General features: G+C 38.1%; 1 protein-coding gene across 1 annotated transcript in view; it reads right to left on the minus strand.

Annotated features, from left to right (window-relative positions):
• Window positions 1-23691, minus strand: part of si:ch73-139e5.4 (heat-stable enterotoxin receptor) — a 37464-nt gene that overhangs the window by 12025 nt on the left and 1748 nt on the right. Inside the window, exons 2-10 of the mRNA XM_038301030.1 lie at window positions 17467-17579; window positions 9389-9456; window positions 9067-9282; window positions 7444-7562; window positions 6610-6712; window positions 2663-2777; window positions 2238-2379; window positions 1049-1131; window positions 780-885 (exon numbers count right to left, since the gene is read on the minus strand). Of these exons, the coding sequence (XP_038156958.1) occupies window positions 780-885; window positions 1049-1131; window positions 2238-2379; window positions 2663-2777; window positions 6610-6712; window positions 7444-7562; window positions 9067-9282; window positions 9389-9456; window positions 17467-17579 (1065 nt within the window). The remainder of the gene's footprint in view (window positions 1-779; window positions 886-1048; window positions 1132-2237; window positions 2380-2662; window positions 2778-6609; window positions 6713-7443; window positions 7563-9066; window positions 9283-9388; window positions 9457-17466; window positions 17580-23691) is intronic.

Genomic DNA, 23691 nt, shown 5'->3' on the forward strand with positions numbered 1-23691 from the left:
ACGATTGTTTTGTGTCCTACCCAGCTAACATGTAAAAGTTATGTTAAAGTAACTAAATATGATTAAGTCGATTATTATTCACACTGATCGGAGGTCACTAAAACTAATATTGCTTCAGTGTGTAAGTTTTCCAAAATAATGTTGGACTGTGTTGTTCTCTGGCCCACTATAGGATATGACCATTGATGACATATTTACTCGCATATCTTCATTCAACCGCTGGTTGCCCAGAAAAGGATATGGGCTGCATTGATAACTGGCATTCTATTTGGGGAAGCCATGGTCTGATTCTGAGAGACGGCATCCATGCATCTCTTCCTTTCTAGGAATCTGGACAAATGTATAAAGGGGGCAAATTTCCTCTCAACTGCTTGTTGCCTCTCCTCATCACAAAGGCTGCTCTCCTAAGGTTCAGGGTTCAGGAGTAATACCTCGCTACCTGGGCTGATTTTGGTGGTAAATCTCTATCCTTGCAGTTTTTTTAAAGCTGCTAAAATGAGAAAGTAAGATTTCATAAAATACAGTTGACTAACAAATGAGATTATTTTGAGCTTTCGATAAAATGTTATCAGCTGGAAAATTTATTTACTGAATTCAAAATATTGTGACGATTAAATCTCCTTTTCTGGAAGCTTTCCCGCTTCCTTTAGAGATTGTGAATGTTTGCAAAATTCCTCATCTTATCTTTTTAATGCCACATAATAGCATCTCCGGTTGTTACTTCAATTGATAGTGACACAAAACAGGTGTGTGTGTGCTGATGAGTAGTTAATGATTACAGTTTGGTTTGTACTGTGGAAGCTTCTTCCCCCAGACGAAGGCCGGATTCTTGTCCACCACTTTTGTTTTGTTGAACTCAGTGTCGAAGGTGAATAAGAGCTTGTACTGCGGATGAGATATGATCAGATAAACAATCAACACATAGAGTTTACAGATCTGCAGAAATTTAATATTAGTTTGAGCTTTTAGTGCAGCTTGAATTAATTTTCATTGTTTTTAGGCTAGATTAGCTGTGGAACAAATAACTATAAAAAAAAAATAACATCACCTCATTGCTGGTTGTTGTATAAAGGATTGAAAAGTTTGTATCTCTGTCTCCTTGTATGTCCAGCTTGTAATTTCCTGCAAGTCCTAAGCAGGAAAAGAAAACACACGAGGTTGAGGTGAGGAACGCACAGTTTCTCCTTCACAGCTGACAATCACAGTTGCTGGTGCCACTCACATCCTCCAACAACTCATCTCACCATAGCAGAAATTAATTTAGCAGAAATTAATTTAGTTCAGTTCAATAAAAAAAATCTTTATTAATCCCAAAGGGGAATTAAATATTTAAAACAATAAGTCTAATAAATAGTGCAATAGAAGATTGATAGATTAGAATAGAACAGAATAGATTAGAATAGAATAGAATAAACTAGCATAGAAATCCCCTTCATTGTCTCACAGCTTGGAAATCATGGGGTGTCTGTGACAAATGACAGAATACAGGTACAATAAAATATTAATAATATGAGAGAGAACAAAATGAAATGACATTTTTAAGTAAAAAAAATGGAAGAAATGTAGAAAATGACATTCAGAGCAAATGCAGAAACATAATGTTCAAAATATTCATTAACATCTGTGCACGGTATTGATGTAGAAGAAAAACATGGACCGTACTAGAAACTGCTCAGATAATGGAATGTATACGGAGAAAAATGCTCTTGGTCAGATAAAATAACTGCAAATGACAGATGGTTGAAAACACTCATTTGGCATGTTAGATGCATCTAAGATTATAAAATCTAACAGCAGCTTGAAGGAGGGATCCACTTGTTCACCCAGAGTGCATCAGAACCCCAGTCGGCCTCGGCAGATGGCCGCTCACAGTGAGCCTGGTTCTGCTGGAGGTTTCTTCCTGTTAAAATGGAGTTCTTCCTCTCCACTGTCACCTCAAGCATGTTTTTTTTGTGAGGGATTGTATTTGAGTCAATGAGTCGATGCAATCAACTGGTTTTCCTTAGATAGAAAACTTTGAATCAATTTGACTACATGATCTGGTTGAACTGTAAAGTGCCTTGGGATGACCTGTGTTGTGAAATGGTGCTATATAAATAAAATTAATTGAATTGAATCAGTCTTTCACTTAATGAACCTAAAACTACCACATAAAACATCTACAAACATGCAATTTCAGTAAAAAAAAAAAAAATAATAATTTTGACAAAAAAAAGACATTTAGGCTTCATCTTTACCCTTAAACGAGGTGTTTCTGAAGTAATTCACATTCACATAGTCCATTCCGTGTAGATCAGACTGATTTTTGGCGAAGATCTCTCTCATTACTTGCCCTATATACAGCACTGAGTCATGGTACGCTGCCATGTAGTCATTCATCTGTAGAGAGAGAGCGTCACATCACTGGAGGCACAAACTGTTAGAAGTATTGCTCAGAAAGGTCGGTAAATGTTTCTGTGATGTTTATTTTTTTTTTATTGAAAGATCAGAGTCAAACACAACAAATTAAAATCAATTGAAACATAGTAGCTTCTGGAGTTATTTTACAAACTGTGAAAGAAAAACTAGTTCAACTACTTCCGCTCTTTATGCACCATTAAAATTATTATTATTTTTTTTTATCTGACTCTTATGAACTGACTAAAGTTGTGTGTTTCCTTACTGTTTTGTTGCCTCTAAAGTCTGAGTTGATGACGTACTCCCGGGTGTTGGGCATGGTCAACACCAACACGTTCTTCATCTCAGGTAGCGATGACGGGTTGGTGTAGTATACATCACTGCACAAAGGAAGACAAACAGATGGTATACTCAACCAATAAAGATGATGTACTGGTCTAGATACGTGTTAACCATTGTTCTATTCATTAACAGCAACAAATACAAACTTTTAAATTTACCTAACATATGTTGCCACAGGGTGATATCTGAACTGTTTTTAGTGTTCTCATTATTATTGAGGGTCTGTAATCCGAAGTAAAGCTTTTACAGAACACTATTCAATCATATTAATTCATTGATCAATTCACAAATGTATCAATCAATTAGTATCAAAAACTGAGGAAAAAATAAAAAACCTGCACCATACTTATTTTGCACAGCACTGAACCTTAATGCCATTTTGCACCGTTACTTTTTAAACAGGTTTTCCTTTTTCTCCTATACTTTTTACATGATGATCACTGCTGCACTTCATATAAATGGTAATGTTCATTTTACTGTTGTGAGCTGGAAATAACCTAATTTAGTTTTGTATACACGCTGTGTATACAAAATTACAATAAAGTTTATCTAAGTCTAAAAAGCATTTTATAATAGATAAATAAATTAACTTTTTAATTTAAAATTAGTATAACAGGAAAGTCCTTCAAATTCATCAACGTTTCAGATTCTATGAAGCATATGATGAAGTAAATGCATAAAAACTAGCTATTTTAATAGTGGTTTATCTATTTTACTGAATTAAACAAGAAACTAAAACTTCTGGAAAGAGTATATTGACAGATGAAAAACTTTATTTTTTAATTAAATGCAAAATATTTGTGTATCTTTTTTAATTACAATTTTGGTATAATTGATGCTCTAAGTGGACCACTCCTTAAGCTGGAGACTGTTTTAGAGTCTCTTTAATCCAGTTAACAATTAATCGATTACTATATAGATTTATATTTATTTATATCGTTTAATCCGACATTAATAAACCGTCTGATGGTCTGTGTGATTGACGGTGGGTGTGTTTGTTTGGGAGTTCTTGTTTGTTTGTGTCAGAGGAAGGGTGTGTGTGTGAGGCAAGGGGATGGGAATGTTCACCAAGAGGGCAATTTCCTTCACAGCTTGCTAAAGATTTAATACAGATTCTTAATGGACGTGAGACAAACAATGCATTCACTGGGTCACTGCAGTCAGCACATGACTTTAGAGTCCGACCTGAATGCATGGCTGGACCTGCAGCAGAGTTGATGTTGATCTTGCTGCAGCTGCAGGGAGGCTGATAACTAACTTTTTACTGCTTGGAGAGTCAAAACATGCTGCTAAACACGGCGCCTATAATTCACGATGATCCAAATTTTAAGTGGGTTGTTGTGGTGATCCTCTGTGCTCTGCTTGTACCTGTGTTTTGCCTGCCTGATGCCTTTTTCAGGGCTGCCAACTTTTCACCAAACACTTGGAGTGAGATTTTGAAATAGTTTGGACAGGAAATCCTGTCAGGGTTAGATGAGGATAGATGCAAATATAGGTTGTAGGTTTTCAGAGGATTCAACTGAAAAAAGTGTGGAATTTTTATAGCACAGTAAAGGTTACTGAAGAACAATAAGTGGTCTGTAGTTATGTCTAACATTTTTCTCACAATATACATTATTTTTTCTACATTCTGGTGAGTTTTAGAGAATTGAAGTAAAGCAGAATGGGCCCTACTAAAATACTTGCATCTTAAATATACTTTAAACTAAGAATTTCACAACTTTGCTCATTAATTATTCTTTCTTTTTAAGTTCAAGTAAATTAAACAAGGGGGAACTAATAAGCTATTACTGCATTACTGGCACTGATACAGGAGCCAGTGCAATCGAATTTGGTAATAGGCAAAGGTTATTATTTACAATCAATCTTACAATTGACAAAACGGCTAAACAATTCAGACCTTCTAGGAGCCTGTAGATTTTATAAAAACTCACCGTGACAGGAGACGGCACTTCTCTGGATGTTCAATTTGAAAAGTGTGATGGAAATTAAGTTTTTAAACAAATTCAATGGACCAAAATAAAGATAAATGAATAAGATCAGTAATAATAAAAGAAAAACATTCCTGTGGTTTCTCCTCTATGAATCCAAGATAACTCAACTATTATGCACATCCTCTCTGGATGTGGTTAATCTTTTCTTGGGGGGCTGAAATAAAAAAAAAAAAAAATGCAATGGTTCTTTTTCTTTTTGTGGAGCTCCTATGGGTTTGAGAGGCAAACCTGAAAGCTTTAAGAATTAAAATATTTGAGTTGGTTTAATTACTCCTAAATGCCAATGGGAGGTTATTTAACTAGACTGAGCAATAATTATTTAACTTGAAACAAAACATGGTCCTTATGTGTTAGCACTAAGGTTGTATTAAAAACGCAGACTGGATTTTGATGAGCATGGTATTTTTATACATAAATAAGTGGAACAGAGTTGAGTTTTAATGTCTGTCATTTTTTAGTGCGAGAAATATGGAATATGGAGTGAGAGCATGTGAAGACAGTGAGATGGGTGAGTCTCACTCCCAATAGGTGAGAGTTGACAACCCTGCTTTTTTCTATTCTCTCTGGGCTCTGGTATACTGACTGTATGTCTTCTTATCTACGTGCTTAGTCCAGGGCTTTTAGCAAGCTCTTTGCTTCTGGTTAGGAAAAAGCCAGATTGATCTTGATTGGTATGACAGCATCAGTGCAGAGGTGAATATAGAATATTAAAGATGATGTCTAATCTTCCAGATTAAGATCCTCTTACAACACCAATCTGTCTGTGTGCTAAATTCAGACTTGGATGGTTCTTATGAAGGGTTTTGTTTTGCAGATCAGAGGTTTGTAGGCAGGACTCTGGTTCACAGAGGAGCAATCTGACATTCTAGATGCTGCCGCCTTGTATGCTGCTGGAATGCTAGCTAAGAGCCTCTGTGAACAGCTGTAGTTTGGGTAGGATAAAATCTATTTCTGGGAGTTCCTAAAGTCCATGCTACTTTTCCAGATCCAGCAGTTAAGCATTTCTGTACTGGATTAATGCTTCAAAGGATGAAAATACAAATAAAAGCCAAAAGAGGAACAAAAAGAGCATTGAGCAGAGAGTCATGAGCCACTGAAGGCAATAAAAAACACAAAAAATTACTATTTATTAGATATCAGTGATCTTCTCAGCTAGTGAAGGTTGTAGGCATCAACCTAGCGGTCCAATAAAGACTCTTTAAATAACAGTAATCAGAATACATGAAAGGTTACCCATTACTAAAGACACGGGGCCTGATGGCGCATTGTGCTTGCAGTGATGCAGAACATAACTGAGGGTAAGGTTCTCTTTTTGAACTTACTAGTCTGCAGTGCTGTGCTCTGTGGCAACTCCCTGTAGGGATGTTTGGGTCTTAATTAAGGCCATGCTAAGATGATCGGCCATCTTTCTTTTATTACAAAGCTCTATATTTTAATAACATTGGGGTCTAGTCTTCCTTTAACTTTTTTTTCCCTTTTCCTTTAACTTTTACCTTGCATTAGATCTGCATGTCAATGCTGTCCTGAAGGCACCATTAGAGAGGGAAAAGTTTTTACAAACACAGTAACACTTTGGACCATAAAGCACTGATGGGAGATAGCGTGATATTTTATTGCACACAGAATTGATTTAGGACTCTTTATTGGTAAAGGCCTTTTCTAAAGTGATTCTGATTGGTGTTAAGAAATCTAGATTAGGACTTCCTAGTATCAGCTTTTCTGTTTATTTTTTATGTTTTATTATGTTTGCACTTTACTAGGTGATCTAAAATGCTCTAGCTTATTTTACTGGTAAGCAGTGTTATAAATACAGAAGAAATGAATGGATAAGACAAAAAAATGAAATAAAAATTGAAGATCTAAAAAGAGTACTGACTTGTAGAGATCAATGAGCATAAAGAGGAAATCACTGCTGTCTGCTGCTTTGGAGCCGTTTTTCAACTCCAGTAAGTCCTGCACTGAGCCACACATGATGATCACTGCAAACAAAGAAAATGTTTCTGTTAAAATGTAACTGTAAAGTAAAAACGGAGGGTGGTGAGCCTGACCCTGATTTTCTTTCAAAATTGAAAATTAACCTTAAACCAAACCTCTTAAAACAGAGAATCTTATGTTATTTGTGCCCGGTGTAAAAAAAAAAGAAAAGAAACAAACAACAAAAACTCTATTTCTTGTGTTAATAAAACTTATGTATGATTTTAACCTTCCAAAAACTTATTTAGAAGGTTAAAATCACCTTGACTTAACCCATTAAATTTACAGAGATTGAAAATATTCACATAAATTGCACATACACAGAGATTTGATTCTTTTACTGGTGTATATTAAAATATGCATGTAGGAATGATGCAATTCTGGTTTAAAATTTACCTACAATACTACAATTTTGGTACACTCTATCATGAGAAATAATTCAGTACAATCCATAAACCTGTTGATTGTGCATTGACAGTTTATTGGCAGCACCAAGACCTCTAGCAGGCTAATGTGATTTCTTAATAGCTAAATAAGGGCTAACAGATAATTGCTAGAGTGATACATTGAGTCTGGAACTAAGTGCAGAAATAGTAAATACTTTAAGTGTATCTTTTTTTTTGCTTAGTACTTTCTTTTTCATATTGATAAATGTTGTCCAATTATGCCTTGGTTGACCATCAGCTCTCCATCTGAGGGTAAGAGTTTCACCTTCATGACCCAGAAATCGACTTACAATTGCTCGTCCTGTTCTCCTGTGGCTTGAGTATTTCTTTCACTTCGTCAGGTTTGCGTAGCATCGTTATTGAAACCTCTGCTGAGAACTTGCCATCGGCTTCCAGTGCGTTGATATACCTAAAGAAGCAGATGACAATAAAAAAGGTGTAACAGTGGTTTCTTGTTGAATCTGAGCAGGACCACCCCTCGGTCACACCTCTCACCACCCAGCTTTTTAACTTTTTAACAACCTTACTTTGTGTTCTTCTTTTGACACCTTCCTCCCTTCATTTCATCCATCCTCTGTTCCTCTTTTATCTCATAGCCCTCTTCTTGTTCGACTTCCTTGCTGCAAGCATTAATCCTTCCCTTCTCATTTTTGTTTTATGCTGTATCCATGAGGTTCTTAGCTGGCTCTGGAAAAGTGGGATCTATGAAACCATACCACCACTCAGGGGCTCCTCTTCTTGTATGTATCGTAATACAATATACATGATACGTCCTGTCTTAAACATCTTCAGACCTGCGCATTCAGTCAAGCTTCTAATTGACGTGACATGGTCCATGCTAGTTAAAGTATTGCAGAACTGTCTTTGGTAAACCAGTGGATGCAATGGGACTAATCAGAATTTGGAATTGGTTTTCCAATAGCCTTACTACTTGTGGTCCAATTATTGTTTTGTTTTTTTTTGTGTAAAAGAGTATTTAAAAATAAATAAATGACTTAAAGCTAATGATATTTTTGATATGATATATTCAAATCATGACCTTTGCAATGCACTGGTGCCGCCTAGAGCAAAGAGAGAAGAGGCTCCTTGGTCTGAGACCATAATTATCAAAAACGGTGAGTCCTCCTGCAGGCCAAGAGTCACTAAAAGGTGGCATTAACCGCTACCACATGATAAAATTATGGAAAAATTAGGATGCAGGTTTTGATTTTTTTGGTCTCTAAGGCCCCCTTAATGAGCTCTAGTATATCAGACTTACTTTGCACTGTTAGGCGGGTTTTAGGATGGAAGTTTTTGCAACCATAGATAACCTGCAATGATTATCAGACAGTGTCTGATATGTAGAATGACGGTGTGAGCGTGAGAGCTCCAACAACCCATGTCTACTGATCAGCCAACAGGAAAGCAGCTGCTGCTGAAGATGTGCCACATCAGGATCCAATAGAGAAGATAAATGCAAGCCAATCTTATTCCAGTATTTTCTCTGATTTACAGAGGAGAAGCATGTGAACAAACCAGCAGCCAGAACATAACATATATATTCAGAAATCATAGCAGGAACCATGGAAACTGCGAATAAACAGGTAGCATGATAGAGTAGGGACTCTGTTCCTGTCATGCAGCACTGTTGGTGTGAATTACCTTATTGACAAGAATGGTTCATGGACAGAAAATAGAGTCCTTGTTGAAGGGTTAGGTAATAAAGTGCTTTACGAGGTAAAAATTTTAGACCTGAAAGCTACTATCTTACAACCTTTAGATGTATCTCTTCTCCAACACACCTTATTACTTCATTATCATGCTTCTGCAGAACCAAATAAGTGGCTCATGGTGAATTAACTCAACAATTTGATTCATCAATTCTACTAAATTGTAAGTTATACCTCTGAGTTCATTCTTAATGTGTCACTGACCAAAAGCAGTCCTCAGTGTTGTTGGCCTTTTTGTAGACATAGGCTGTCTTCCACTCGGGTTTTATGCTATTGTTTTCCAGCCAGAAGTTGATGAAAAAGTCTGAGATCTTCCGCGCTGGAGGCAGAACCCGCTGCAGGTTGAGGGTAGAGTCACAGGAGCGACCAAAGCTTCCCGCCGAGATGATGGGTGTGCTCAGGTTAAAGCCTTTTTCTGCACTGACAAGACAGAGGGTAGAAAAATGGGCATTAAACTTCCTGGTGTGAAATTTTAACATCTCAAGAAACCAAACGTGAATTGGCCCTTGTGAAGAATGTCACTTACTCAACTAAGGGGAATGTTGCAAAGGTGCAGGTAGGTCCGAGTACAGCGCAGCCAAGTTTACCTGTAATCTGGAGAAAAGAACAAAAGTTAAGGTGACCAGATTTCTGCAATCTAATATAGAGACATTTCCAGCTCATAGATGAAAATACATACTTGTCATGAAAATTAAAATAGGAAACTGGGACAGTGATGCTTTCATCCATTTTTACATATTTATTAATATTTAAACAACAAAAATCAAGTGTAAAAAAGCAGCAAAACATCTCATAACTCTACATAAAATAACTAACTATCTGATGATATAAACTAAACGTCACCTATCAGTTGTAAAAACATCTTTAGTTTAACCCTTGTTGATCCTTGGAGAACCACCAAACCAGATTATCGCCTTACAAGGAGTTTTCAATCATACTGTTTAGTTTCATCTGAGTCTATTAACTAATGCCAGAAGCAGCCAATGGTCTGTCTTACTTTTTATTGATTAGCTCGCTTTATGTTTCATTTCCGGTCCTCAACTTTAGTAAAACAAAACACATCCAAGCCCTTTTTTTTATTAACTTGGACGTGAACCAAACATCACAATGATCAGCCCAATTCAAATCAACTGAAAAGATTAACACACTCACCATAACACAGGGCAGCTCCGACCCGTTCTAATAACAAACTTCCTCGTCTGTTTTAAAACTGGTTCACTCTGCTCCTCATCTATACGTTAACAGCTGCCAATCAGCTAGCTAAGAGCTGTTTCTGTGTGCAGCATGCTCATGCACTCTTTTTACCGTAATAACAGTCTATACGCAACATTTCCCCCCTCATTCATAAAAACAGTCAAATCGGGGACATTTCTGGGGACAGGTGGTCCAAAATGTGGACTGTCTGGTCACAGTAACAAAAGTAAAATTCAGAGTGTGAAAACTGAGCCTTGTTCTGCTGGAGGTTTCTTCCTTTTAAAAGGGAGTTTTTACTCTCCACTGTCGCTACAAGCATGCTTCGTGTAAGGGATTGCATTTGAGTCAATGAGTCGATGCAATCAACTGGTTTTCCTTAGATAGAAAACCTTGAATCAATTTGACTGTATGATCTAGTGAACTGTAAAGTGCCTTCAGATGACATGTGTTGTGAATTGGCGCTATAGAAATAAACTGAACTGAATTGAATTGAAAGTAGCTAGTCGTTTTTTTTTTTTTATTTATGTAAAATTTTTCAAAAAGGAAACGCCAGCAATAGTGGCTCTTAGGGTATGATTTTATCCCTTCTGTATTAACACCAATAGCCTACTACTTCTCATAATACGCTCTTTTATTAGGAGTATAATGGATTCACAAGCTTTATTTAATTTAAAAAAATAATCAAACATGAACTTAAAGACAATTTCAGAAGTATTTTTTAAGTAACATATCAGGTTCTGATTCCTTTGGGAAAGTTGACTATAATTGGTGACTTGAGTTTCAGGACCAGTTTTTCTCTCATGTTAAGAAGATTAAAAGGAAGCTGGTATTTTCGAAAGAAACTGCAGCTGCTATGAATGTTTTACTGCAAAACAATGAGTTGGATTATTAACCTGTTGATCGGATTTAATGACTCGACATAACCTCATCATGTTATTTGCAGTTTCATAATAATGACTACAACAAATTCTCTCCAACTGGGCACTGTATTTAATGAGTTTGGATCTTTCCAAACAAAATGGACTTACTGGCCTTTAACATCTCTGCTAAATTAGCTGCAACATCACAATGAATATTTATGTTGCAAATGTTGGAATTAAAACTATTTCCTTTCCACTTGCCCTAATTGTTTCCCACAATTATTAAAACTTAAAAGTCAGGGTAGGGAGAATAAAACCAGATTTAGAACCATGCACAGTGAATGATTAGTTTTAGCCTATTCATATTTGTTATGTTGTAAATATTACATTTATTCTAAAAATGTAAAGCATGCTTAACTTAAATTTTTGGATCTTAAATTAAATGTTAAAAGACTGACATTAATGTTAATGAAAGTCAATAGATTTTTAGATAATGATCAAATATTGATGTCATAATTTAGGCCTGAGAAGAAGTAAAGGTTTGGCCTCTTGACCTACAGCTATGCAGGGTTAGATGTGCTTCAGATTCGGAGAAAGGTTTTATCTTCGTCTGCACAGAATGCTGTACAGGTGCTGGTCATAAAATTAGAATATCATGAAAAAGTAGATTGATTTCAGTAATTCCATTTAAAAAGTGAAACTTGTATATTATATTCATACATTACATACAAACTCATATATTTCAGATGTTTATTTGGTTTAATTTTGATGATTACAAATGACAACAAATGAAAATCTCAAATTCATCATATCAGAAAATTAGAATATTGTGAAAAGGTTCAAAATTGATGGCCCCTGGTGCCACACTCTAATCAGCTAATTAACTCAAACCACCTGCAAAAGCCTTTAAATGGTCTTTCAGTCTAGTTCTATAGGCTACACAATCATGGGGAAGACTGCTGACTTGACAGTTGTCCAAAAGACGACCATCAACACCTTGCACAAGGAGGGCAAGACACAAAAGGTCATCGCTAAAGAGGCTGGCTGTTCACATAGCTCAGTGTCCAAGCACATTAATAGAGAGGCGAAGGGAAGGAAAAGATGTGGTCGAAAAAAGTGTACAAGCAAGAGAGATAACCGCACCCTGGAGAGGATTGTGAAACAAAACCCCTTCAAAAATGTGGGGGAGATTCACAAAGAGTGGACTGCAGCTGGAGTGAGTGCTTCAATAACCACCACACACAGACGTATGAAAGACATGGGTTTCTGCTGTCGCATTCCTTGTGTCAAGCCACTCTTGAACCACAGACAGCGTCAGAAGCGTCTTGCCTGGGCTAAAGAGAAACAGGACTGGACTGCTGGTGAGTGGTCCAAAGTCATGTTCTCTGATGAAAGTAAATTTTGCATTTCCTTTGGAAATCAAGGTCCCAGAGTCTGGAGGAAAAGAAGAGAGGCACTTCATCCACGTTGCTTGAAGTCCAGTGTAAAGTTTCCACAGTCAGTGATGGTTTGGGGTGCCATGTCATCTGCTGGTGTTGGTCCATTGTGTTTTCTGAGGTCCAGGGTCAACGCAGCCACATACCAGGAAGTTTTAGAGCACTTCATGCTTCCTGCAGCTGACCAACTTTTTGGAGATGCAGATTTCATTTTCCAACAGGACTTGGCACCTGCACACAGTGCCAAAGCTACCAGTACCTGGTTGAAGGACCATGGTATCCCTGTTCTTAATTGGCCAGCAAACTCTCCTGACCTTAACCCCATAGAAAATCTATGGGGTATTGTGAAGAAGAAGATGCAATACACCAGACCCAACAATTCAGAAGAGCTAAAAGCCACTATTAGAGCAACCTGGGCTATCATAACACCTGAGCAGTGCCACAGACTGATCGACTCCATGCCACGCCGCATTGCTGCAGTAATACAGGCCAAAGGAGGCCCAACTAAATACTGAGTGCTGTACATGCTCATACTTTTCATGTTCATACTTTTCAGTTGGCCAACATTTCTATAAATCCTTTGTTTTTATTGGTCTTCAGTAATATTCTAATTTTCTGATATGATGAATTTGAGATTTTCATTTGATGTCATTTGTAATCATCAAAATTAAACAAAATAAACATCTGAAATATATGAGTTTGTATGTAATGTATGAATATAATATACAAGTTTCACTTTTTAAATGGAATTACTGAAATCAATCTACTTTTTCATGATATTCTAATTTTATGACCAGCACCTGTATGCTAGAGATAAAGATGTGATGCCTACAAACGTCTCTATCTCCAATTCAAGTCTCAAGTCTGTTTCCTTAAAGGTGCATTTTTTATCATGTGACTTAAAGCCGCTTAGCAAGCAGTGAAATAGAAGGTCTGGAAGTGAAACTAAAATAAATGCTCCGTGCTACAGTGAGAAATCAATGAATAACCCCAACCAGACGGTCCGTTGTACACGATTGGTTCCTGACACGCAATCATGGTCGTCTGCTTGTCCCTCACTCATGTGCACGTACCCTGACACATGAACGAATCGACCCCCTAATGCTCATGCAGGACGCCATGGCTGGAAGCTGGCCACTGTTATGTTACCTTCACCCCTTAAAGAACCAAGAGCAGCAAAAACGTGCATGCTGCTTCATTTTTTATGCTTGTGCAGGTTTAGTTCTGGCGCGCGGCTGAAGCATCTTTGCTGCGCAGTGGAAAAGTGGGTCTGATGAGCATTTGCCGGAGCTACCCTATCCTTTCTTTGCCTGGAACAATGGCAGCTATATTTGCTGTGATAAGTGGGTAAAAAGTAGTTTGAATCTATTTTGAAGTGAGAAAGTCCACCTGAAAACATCATCAGTGCAGTCAGTACAACCGGGACCATGGTATCCCTGTTCTTAATTGGCCAGCAAACTCTCCTGACCTTAACCCCATAGAAAATCTATGGGGTATTGTGAAGAAGAAGATGCAATACACCAGACCCAACAATTCAGAAGAGCTAAAAGCCACTATTAGAGCAACCTGGGCTATCATAACACCTGAGCAGTGCCACAGACTGATCGACTCCATGCCACGCCGCATTGCTGCAGTAATACAGGCCAAAGGAGGCCCAACTAAATACTGAGTGCTGTACATGCTCATACTTTTCATGTTCATACTTTTCAGTTGGCCAACATTTCTATAAATCCTTTGTTTTTATTGGTCTTCAGTAATATTCTAATTTTCTGATATGATGAATTTGAGATTTTCATTTGATGTCATTTGTAATCATCAAAATTAAACAAAATAAACATCTGAAATATATGAGTTTGTATGTAATGTATGAATATAATATACAAGTTTCAGTGGCTGGAAGCTGGCCACTGTTATGTTACCTTCACCCCTTAAAGAACCAAGAGCAGCAAAAACGTGCATGCTGCTTCATTTTTTATGCTTGTGCAGGTTTAGTTCTGGCGCGCGGCTGAAGCATCTTTGCTGCGCAGTGGAAAAGTGGGTCTGATGAGCATTTGCCGGAGCTACCCTATCCTTTCTTTGCCTGGAACAATGGCAGCTATATTTGCTGTGATAAGTGGGTAAAAAGTAGTTTGAATCTATTTTGAAGTGAGAAAGTCCACCTGAAAACATCATCAGTGCAGTCAGTACAACCGGGACCATGGTATCCCTGTTCTTAATTGGCCAGCAAACTCTCCTGACCTTAACCCCATAGAAAATCTATGGGGTATTGTGAAGAAGAAGATGCAATACACCAGACCCAACAATTCAGAAGAGCTAAAAGCCACTATTAGAGCAACCTGGGCTATCATAACACCTGAGCAGTGCCACAGACTGATCGACTCCATGCCACGCCGCATTGCTGCAGTAATACAGGCCAAAGGAGGCCCAACTAAATACTGAGTGCTGTACATGCTCATACTTTTCATGTTCATACTTTTCAGTTGGCCAACATTTCTATAAATCCTTTGTTTTTATTGGTCTTCAGTAATATTCTAATTTTCTGATATGATGAATTTGAGATTTTCATTTGATGTCATTTGTAATCATCAAAATTAAACAAAATAAACATCTGAAATATATGAGTTTGTATGTAATGTATGAATATAATATACAAGTTTCAGTGGCTGGAAGCTGGCCACTGTTATGTTACCTTCACCCCTTAAAGAACCAAGAGCAGCAAAAACGTGCATGCTGCTTCATTTTTTATGCTTGTGCAGGTTTAGTTCTGGCGCGCGGCTGAAGCATCTTTGCTGCGCAGTGGAAAAGTGGGTCTGATGAGCATTTGCCGGAGCTACCCTATCCTTTCTTTGCCTGGAACAATGGCAGCTATATTTGCTGTGATAAGTGGGTAAAAAGTAGTTTGAATCTATTTTGAAGTGAGAAAGTCCACCTGAAAACATCATCAGTGCAGTCAGTACAACTAGATTACCATCCTGCCTTCAAATGTTATTTCTGTCGGAGCCGCTCAGACTCCCGTACACCTGCGGTGCTCTGTCACTTGGAATCCCATTCAACAGCAACAGGCTCATTTTAAGTTAATTTAGGTGTTACTAAACTGTTTCAGAGGAGTGATCATAGCGCTCTGCATTTGTCTGTCCGCCTGCCAGCTCTGAGATCAGCGACCCGCTGCTTCAGCTGCTCTGCAGCGCATACGTGTTCATGTGTTTTGAAGGCGTGGTTTCGAGGGGTGGTCTGAAGGGAGAAGCATGGTTGTGAATGTTCAAAAAATAGCTTGCTGGAACCCTTTTTCCAAGATCTCGTACAGCACCTTTAACTTCAAGTCAGCTCTTAAGTCTCTGCCGCACTGGTTTTAATATACTGACATCAAGCATCAGAATCCTGTAACTTTCATGTTTCTCTATATTAAAAGACCTGAACATAACTAAGTCAGCAGCAAGACTGCAGAACTTGAGTGAACAGGAGGTAATTCAATCCCTTAATTGAGCTATTTTGGACTTCAGACAGACCAAAAAGTTGTGGGTCCTAAGGACTGGAGTTTGACACCCCAGTGGCCGACTTGGGACATTACCTGGAAAAATATATTTGTGGACATCTCCAGTAGGGCTAATAAAATACATCCATTCTTAATAGAATTGCATTTCCTAGTCCTGGAAATTGTCAATCAATTCAAAATGCTCAAAAATCGATTTAAAAATACATTTAGGCTCTGTGTTTTTCCTACTCCTACAAGAGAAGAAACTATGTATTGCAGGACACTGCCACCGTAGAACGCAGTCTACCGCAAGGTAGTTAGCCTATTAGCCAGCCTCTTCGGCAAAATAATAATTGAACTCTATTGATCTCACATTCGAGAAATATACCTCTGCATTTGACCCATCGCCTAGGGTAGCAGTCGTAGGACGACCATGGAGCAATCAGGGGGTTAAGGGTCTTGCTCAGAGACCCAGAGTGGCAGTCTGTGTGAGTGGGGCTCAAACTCACAACCTCAGGGTTCCAAGCTCTATGTCCTAACCACTAGGCCACCACTACCCCAAGAAGAAGTAGTGCACACCTGCAGCGTTGTCGCTATAAGCTAGTGTTTGGGCATACTTTTGATTTACAATGGCCCATGCAGAAAATGATTATTTTGAATTTAAAAATCATTCCTGAATCAAGTCGTTAACGGAAAAATCAAATTAAATATTTATAGTCAGCGAGGTTTGGATCTCTAGTGTCTAATATGAAAAAAAAAGGCAGCACCTTTTTGTATCAACTGGACAATACATAAAACAAAACATTGCTGAAATGTCCTGATTTGTGTGTTTTTTTTTTTTTTTTTTTTTTTTTTTTTTTTTGTTCCTGGCAGCTATGTCTGCATGTCTTTCTAAACCTAGTCTACTAGTCTGATTAGTATGAAGAATTGCTGGAAGGTCTATGACAATGCAAACAACTTTTCACTGTGACTATATCCAGGATATATCAATGCTGAAAGGCTTTGCATATAATTAGTCTCACTTTATCCTTATTTAAAAATAGTTTACTATCATATTTGAAATTTAGCCAGAGGTATAATATTATGGTCTTAAAGGTCCCATGTTTGGCTGCATTTAACAATGAACATGTTTTCTCTGTTTTTGCAGAAAATTCCTCTCAGATTAGGCAGATGGCCAAATATCTCCTAATGGAGCCTTTCTCTGGATGACCTGTTTTGGCCTTCCACAACCCTGTCCTCTCGAAGGCCACATCCCCACAACCCGCAAACCATGACAACCGTTAGGAGTTCTTAAAGATAAGCTAGGGGCATGAAATTATTCAATAGATGAAGGCTGTAGCTTGAGCGATGGGATGCTACAGACCGCTCTGGACAGCTTATTTCCCTTAATGACATCATAAGGGGGGATGTTTTTCTCAGGACACATTAGCTAAGAAGTGGTGAAAAGCAATGATAGAGGTCTAAGTTTTTTTCTTAGATCTTAGGACAGATATGACTGTTACAAAATTTCTACAATATGAATTTTGCATTATATGGGACCTTTATGAGCCCTCCACATTGCTCTAAATCAGAATAACTAATGTATAAATATACAAATTGATAAAAGGAATGGATAGGGAAAGAAATGCTCGTAGAGACTCACCATAAGCTTGGTAAGTTTCTCCACTGCCTCACATATACTGCTACTGCAGCCTCTTTTGGTGTAAAAAGTGGTGTTGAATCCTTCGTAGTCGGCTGTGATATTGAATCCAACTCCTTTAACAAAAAAGATAAATTTGTTAGATTTTCTCTGAGCACCGAAGACTGGTGCACATCATCATGTTTTCATGCTTCTCAAAGTTTTCAACACTGTTGTCACTTTAAGGCATTTTATCGGGTTTTATGGGACAAAGATAACTGAAATGGGGGGGAAATTGTGTATTTTTTTAAGAAAAAATAAAATTAAAAAGTGTAAATTATATGTATGTATAAAGTAGTCACAGCACTGCATTTGATCCACATTTATTAAAAAAATGGAAGAAAATAAAATTCATGTAAATATTGACAGCCTTTACTTAATCAGAATCAGACATACTTTAATAATCCCAGAGAGAAATGACCTGATCGACCTTTGAGAGCAATTACAGCCTCGAGTCATTTTGAATATGATACAACAAGGTTGACGCACACTGCAAACCTGAGTAAGTTAACCAAAATAAAAGCTTATGTTGAAACCGATTACCTCCAAAAATTTGAGTTTACTAAACCATCTTTTTTATATAAGGAAGGACAAAAAAAAAAGATAACTTAGTAATTCATTTTCCATTTCCAATAAGTCAACTTAAGGATTACAGGTGCTGGTCATAAAATTAGAATATCATGAAAAAGTAGATTGATTTCAGTAATTCCATTTAAAAAGTGAAACTTGTATATTATATTCATACATTACATACAAACTCATATATTTCAGATGTTTATTTGGTTTAATTTTGATGATTACAAATGACAACAAATGAAAATCTCAAATTCATCATATCAGAAAATTAGAATATTGTGAAAAGGTTCAAAATTGATGGCCCCTGGTGCCACACTCTAATCAGCTAATTAACTCAAACCACCTGCAAAAGCCTTTAAATGGTCTTTCAGTCTAGTTCTATAGGCTACACAATCATGGGGAAGACTGCTGACTTGACAGTTGTCCAAAAGACGACCATCGACACCTTGCACAAGGAGGGCAAGACACAAAAGGTCATCGCTAAAGAGGCTGGCTGTTCACAGAGCTCAGTGTCCAAGCACATTAATAGAGAGGCGAAGGGAAGGAAAAGATGTGGTCGAAAAAAGTGTACAAGCAAGAGAGATAACCGCACCCTGGAGAGGATTGTGAAACAAAACCCATTCAAAAATGTGGGGGAGATTCACAAAGAGTGGACTGCAGCTGGAGTGAGTGCTTCAAGAACCACCACACACAGACGTATGAAAGACATGGGTTTCTGCTGTCGCATTCCTTGTGTCAAGCCACTCTTCAACCACAGACAGCGTCAGAAGCGTCTTGCTTGGGCTAAAGAGAAACAGGACTGGACTGCTGGTGAGTGGTCCAAAGTCATGTTCTCTGATGAAAGTAAATTTTGCATTTCCTTTGGAAATCAAGGTCCCAGAGTCTGGAGGAAAAGAAGAGAGGCACTTCATCCACGTTGCTTGAAGTCCAGTGTAAAGTTTCCACAGTCAGTGATGGTTTGGGGTGCCATGTCATCTGCTGGTGTTGGTCCATTGTGTTTTCTGAGGTCCAGGGTCAACGCAGCCACATACCAGGAAGTTTTAGAGCACTTCATGCTTCCTGCAGCTGACCAACTTTTTGGAGATGCAGATTTCATTTTCCAACAGGACTTGGCACCTGCACACAGTGCCAAAGCTACCAGTACCTGGTTGAAGGACCATGGTATCCCTGTTCTTAATTGGCCAGCAAACTCTCCTGACCTTAACCCCATAGAAAATCTATGGGGTATTGTGAAGAAGAAGATGCAATACACCAGACCCAACAATTCAGAAGAGCTAAAAGCCACTATTAGAGCAACCTGGGCTATCATAACACCTGAGCAGTGCCACAGACTGATCGACTCCATGCCACGCCGCATTGCTGCAGTAATACAGGCCAAAGGAGGCCCAACTAAATACTGAGTGCTGTACATGCTCATACTTTTCATGTTCATACTTTTCAGTTGGCCAACATTTCTATAAATCCTTTGTTTTTATTGGTCTTCAGTAATATTCTAATTTTCTGATATGATGAATTTGAGATTTTCATTTGTTGTCATTTGTAATCATCAAAATTAAATCAAATAAACATCTGAAATATATGAGTTTGTATGTAATGTATGAATATAATATACAAGTTTCACTTTTTAAATGGAATTACTGAAATCAATCTACTTTTTCATGATATTCTAATTTTATGACCAGCACCTGTATACATTTCTTCTTGATTATGTCCAATGTGTATGTGTTCTTTTTAAATCCAGTAACTTTAAACAATTCTTAAAACCAACTTTAAAGTTACTTCTGCTAACAGACAGATACCTCCTATTAGTATTATTGGCAGGTGCGAAAAAAGCCATTATCCGTAAATGGTTATGTGCAGATCCTCCTTCAATACTGGACTGGAAGGATATTATCAAGAAAATCTGCATTATGGAAAGACTGACTTTCTCATTAAGATTGGCTGTTGATAAGTGCGAGAAATATTGGGCTAAATTGGTTCTTTATCTAAAACAGAAGATATTGTAATTTAACACCTACCATATGTTTGCCGCTCTCACTTACTCAGTTGTTTTGTACTGGTCTGTATTTTTTGTAGTTTTCTTATTGATATAGTGTCCTTTGGTTTATACTAGATGCTCTGACTGTTTTGTTTGTTATGGGCTGTAATGTTCAGTTGTTTTTTTTTTGTTCATTGCAAAAGAAAAACAATGAAAAATAAGGTTTTTTAAAAAAAAGTTACTTCCGCAAAATAAATGTGGTTCAATGAGTAAGTCCAGTGCGAGCTTGGTTAGCCCAGCTAACCTGAAGATCCTTCCATTTACCTCCAAAGACCTCACAAAAATAGGTACTTACATCAAGTTATACCTACCTATACTGTAAAACTTAGCAATGAATGAAGTATTACACTTTAAAAACATACATAGTTAAGAATGTTGTGGTCTTATACTGAGAATTAATTTGATTCATAAAGCACCATGCAACCTGCAGGTCAAACAACATCATTGTAACATCAAACGCACTTATGGTGTTGCAGGATTGGCCAGACCTATTGTCAGTCAGCCAATTACGTTGTTAGGACTCAAATTAAAATTTCAAATTATCAAAGATATTTTTTCCAGTAGTTCACACTATGTATTTAAGAATAGTCTAAACAACCATTTGATAAGAATTGAGTTCTCCTACTCTTACTTTTCATCTTGAACTCAACCGCAGGTCTCAGCAGAGACTCCCAGACTTCCCTCACTGCAGACACCACCTCCAGCTCTGCTGGGGGAGGCCTGAGACAACGAATGCACAGCTGAAAGACATAGTTCTCCAGTGTGTCCTAGGTCATTCCTTTGGCCTCCGTCGGTGGGACATACCTGCCCAGGTGGGCAATCGACCGAGCTGTCTGAGCCACCTTAGCTGACCCTTCTCCATGTGGAGCAGAAGCAGCTCTACTCTGAGCCTCCCCCAAAATGACTGACCTACTCACCCCAACTCTTAAGGAGGGCCGGCCACCCTGAGGAGGAACCTATTTTCAGCCGCTTGTAACAAGGATCTCGTTCTTTCAGTCATGATCCAGATTTCATGATCATAGGGAAAGATAGGAACGCAGCTTTGTGTTTTCGCTTAGCACTTACTTCACCACAACAAACTGGTGCAGTGTCCGTAATAAAGCAGCTGCAGCTCTGTTCTCCCCTCAATAATGAGCAGAATCCCAAGATACTTAAACTCCTTTCCATGAGGCAAAAACTCTCCTCCAACCTGAAGAGGACAAACCACCTTTTCATGACAGGAATGAGTTCTGTTCCCTTTAAAAATCTTTTGGGGGCACTGAAGGTTAGGCTACAGTGCTATCTTTAGGCAGTTTGGCACATTCTTTTTAACAGAACATCTGAAACTCTGATCAGATTGGATCAGATATATCTGTGCTCAGCTGTTTTCAGATCTCTCTAAAGATGTTCAGTCGGATTAACGTCTACCTGGTTTGGCCAGTCCATACAATTCAAAAAATGGTCCTGTAACCACTTTTTGGCTGTATGAGTTATTTTATTCTTCTGCTTAAGAATGAACTGTTTCCCTGGCCTGATGCTATGTTCACACTTCAAGCACTTTGAGCAGCAGAAGCATCTGGCTTTGATGCAAAGTTTGGAGTGGACATGCATCAAGGCATATCAAAAGTTCCTGCAGCGCGTCTCGAGCAGCAGGAGCGACGCATCTTGATTCATCTGAGCAGCTGAAGCAGCGCCTCCTGAGCATCTGAGGTGCATGACGCCCTTCACAAACCACAGATGCTGGAGGTGGAAAAATTTAACTTTTTCTGCTCAATGCGCCACATCAACCAATCAGAGCGGCTTATCTTGGAGCTGGCAGGAAGGCAGACACAGTACTACTGATGTAGAGAGTTATGATCACTCCCCTGAAACAGATTATTAGCTAAATTAACTTAAAATGTCGAAAACTGCCGGCTAAACAGGTCCTCTTTTATTATTCTGGTGCCTGCAGTTGGGATCACTTATCTGAATAACGCTAACATCTACTTCTGATCCACAACCAGAGATGGCAAAAGTACTGGCTTGAAAATTTACTTAAAGTATAAAAGTAAAAGTAGAAACCACTTTTTTCATGCCGTTGCCTACATTTTAAATGGATGTCTGCCAATAGGACTAGATCTCCGTTGTGTTCATTTTCAATCATCTCGTCGTCCATACTAATACAATAATAACGGTAACTCCATTGAAATTATTAAAAACTAAAGTAACGAGCCAATTTTTTAAAATGTAAGGAGTAGAAAGTACAGATATTTGTGTAAAAATGTAAGGAGTAGAAGTAAAAAGTTGCCATAAAAATAAGTAGTAAAGTAAAGTAAAAATATCAGAAAAATCTAATTGAGTACAGTATAGAAGTATTTGTACTTCGTTACTTCCCATCTCTGTCCACAACAGCCAGGAAAACCCCTAAGTGGTGACTGAATCTGAGGCAGCTGCTGCTGGGGACTCCCAGCAGAGATGGGAAGTAATGAAGTACAAATACTTCGTTACTGTACTCAAGTAGATTTTTCTGATATTTTTACTTTACTTTACTTTACTACTTATTTTTATGGCGACTTTTTACTTCTACTCCTTACATTTTTACACAAATATCTGTACTTTCTACTCCTTACATTTTAAAAAAATTGGCTCGTTACTTTAGTTTTGAATCATTTCAATGGAGTTACCGTTATTATTTTTCACATCATCAATACCAAATTCAATCTAATTGGATGGGAATCTACGGTGCATTTGACACACCACTACAAGATGAATCGACAGATTCGGCGGTATTCATTCGCGGCAAATCATTGCAGCTTGGTGGCGGTGGCGTTAGCATAGTAGTATGGACGACGAGATGATTGAAAATAAACACAACGGAGATGTAGTCCTATTGGCAGACATCCATTTAAAATGTAGGCAACGGCATGAAAAAAGTGGTTTCTACTTTTACTTTTATACTTTAAGTAAATTTACAAGCCTGTACTTTGTTACTTTTACTTGAGTAAAGAAGTTTAATCAGTACTTCCACTTTTACCAGAGTATTTTTTAACACAAGTATCTGTACTTTTACTCAAGTACGGAAAGTGAGTACTTTTGCCATCTCTGACTCCCAGTGACAGCACACCGCCTGTACAGTATGTGGGGGTCTGAGCGGCTCCGACAGCGAAATACTATTTTCTTCACAGAAAGAAATGTGACTTCACAGACAATGTTTTGAGGTGGACTTTCTTTCTTAAAAAACATATTAGAAATATGTTTTACCCACTTATCACTGGGGATGTGAATTGAAAACCGGTTCCTGTTCAGAACCAGTTCCGTGTGTTCCAATTACATTGGCAGCTCACTTAACGATTCTTGTTACCATTCCAGGCAGCACCAGAGCCTAGCGCTGGGCAGCATGACTTACATCACGTATTTTACGCAAGTCATGCACACGGCATTCAAAATGCAAGTACGACGTCACTGGGCATAAGTCTAGAAAAGCAAAACAGAAAGATGGAGACAAGGTGCTTTGCAATCATTGCAAAGTGGCAATTACATCCGTGGGAGGAAATACATCCAACAGGCAGAAACACCTGCGCACACAACATGGCACACATTTTAACGAATGCCGTGTT

The sequence above is a fragment of the Cyprinodon tularosa genome, unplaced genomic scaffold, assembly GCF_016077235.1.
Source record: "Cyprinodon tularosa strain WSP-4 unplaced genomic scaffold, ASM1607723v1 ctg46, whole genome shotgun sequence".
Classification (NCBI taxonomy): Eukaryota; Metazoa; Chordata; class Actinopteri; order Cyprinodontiformes; family Cyprinodontidae; genus Cyprinodon; species Cyprinodon tularosa.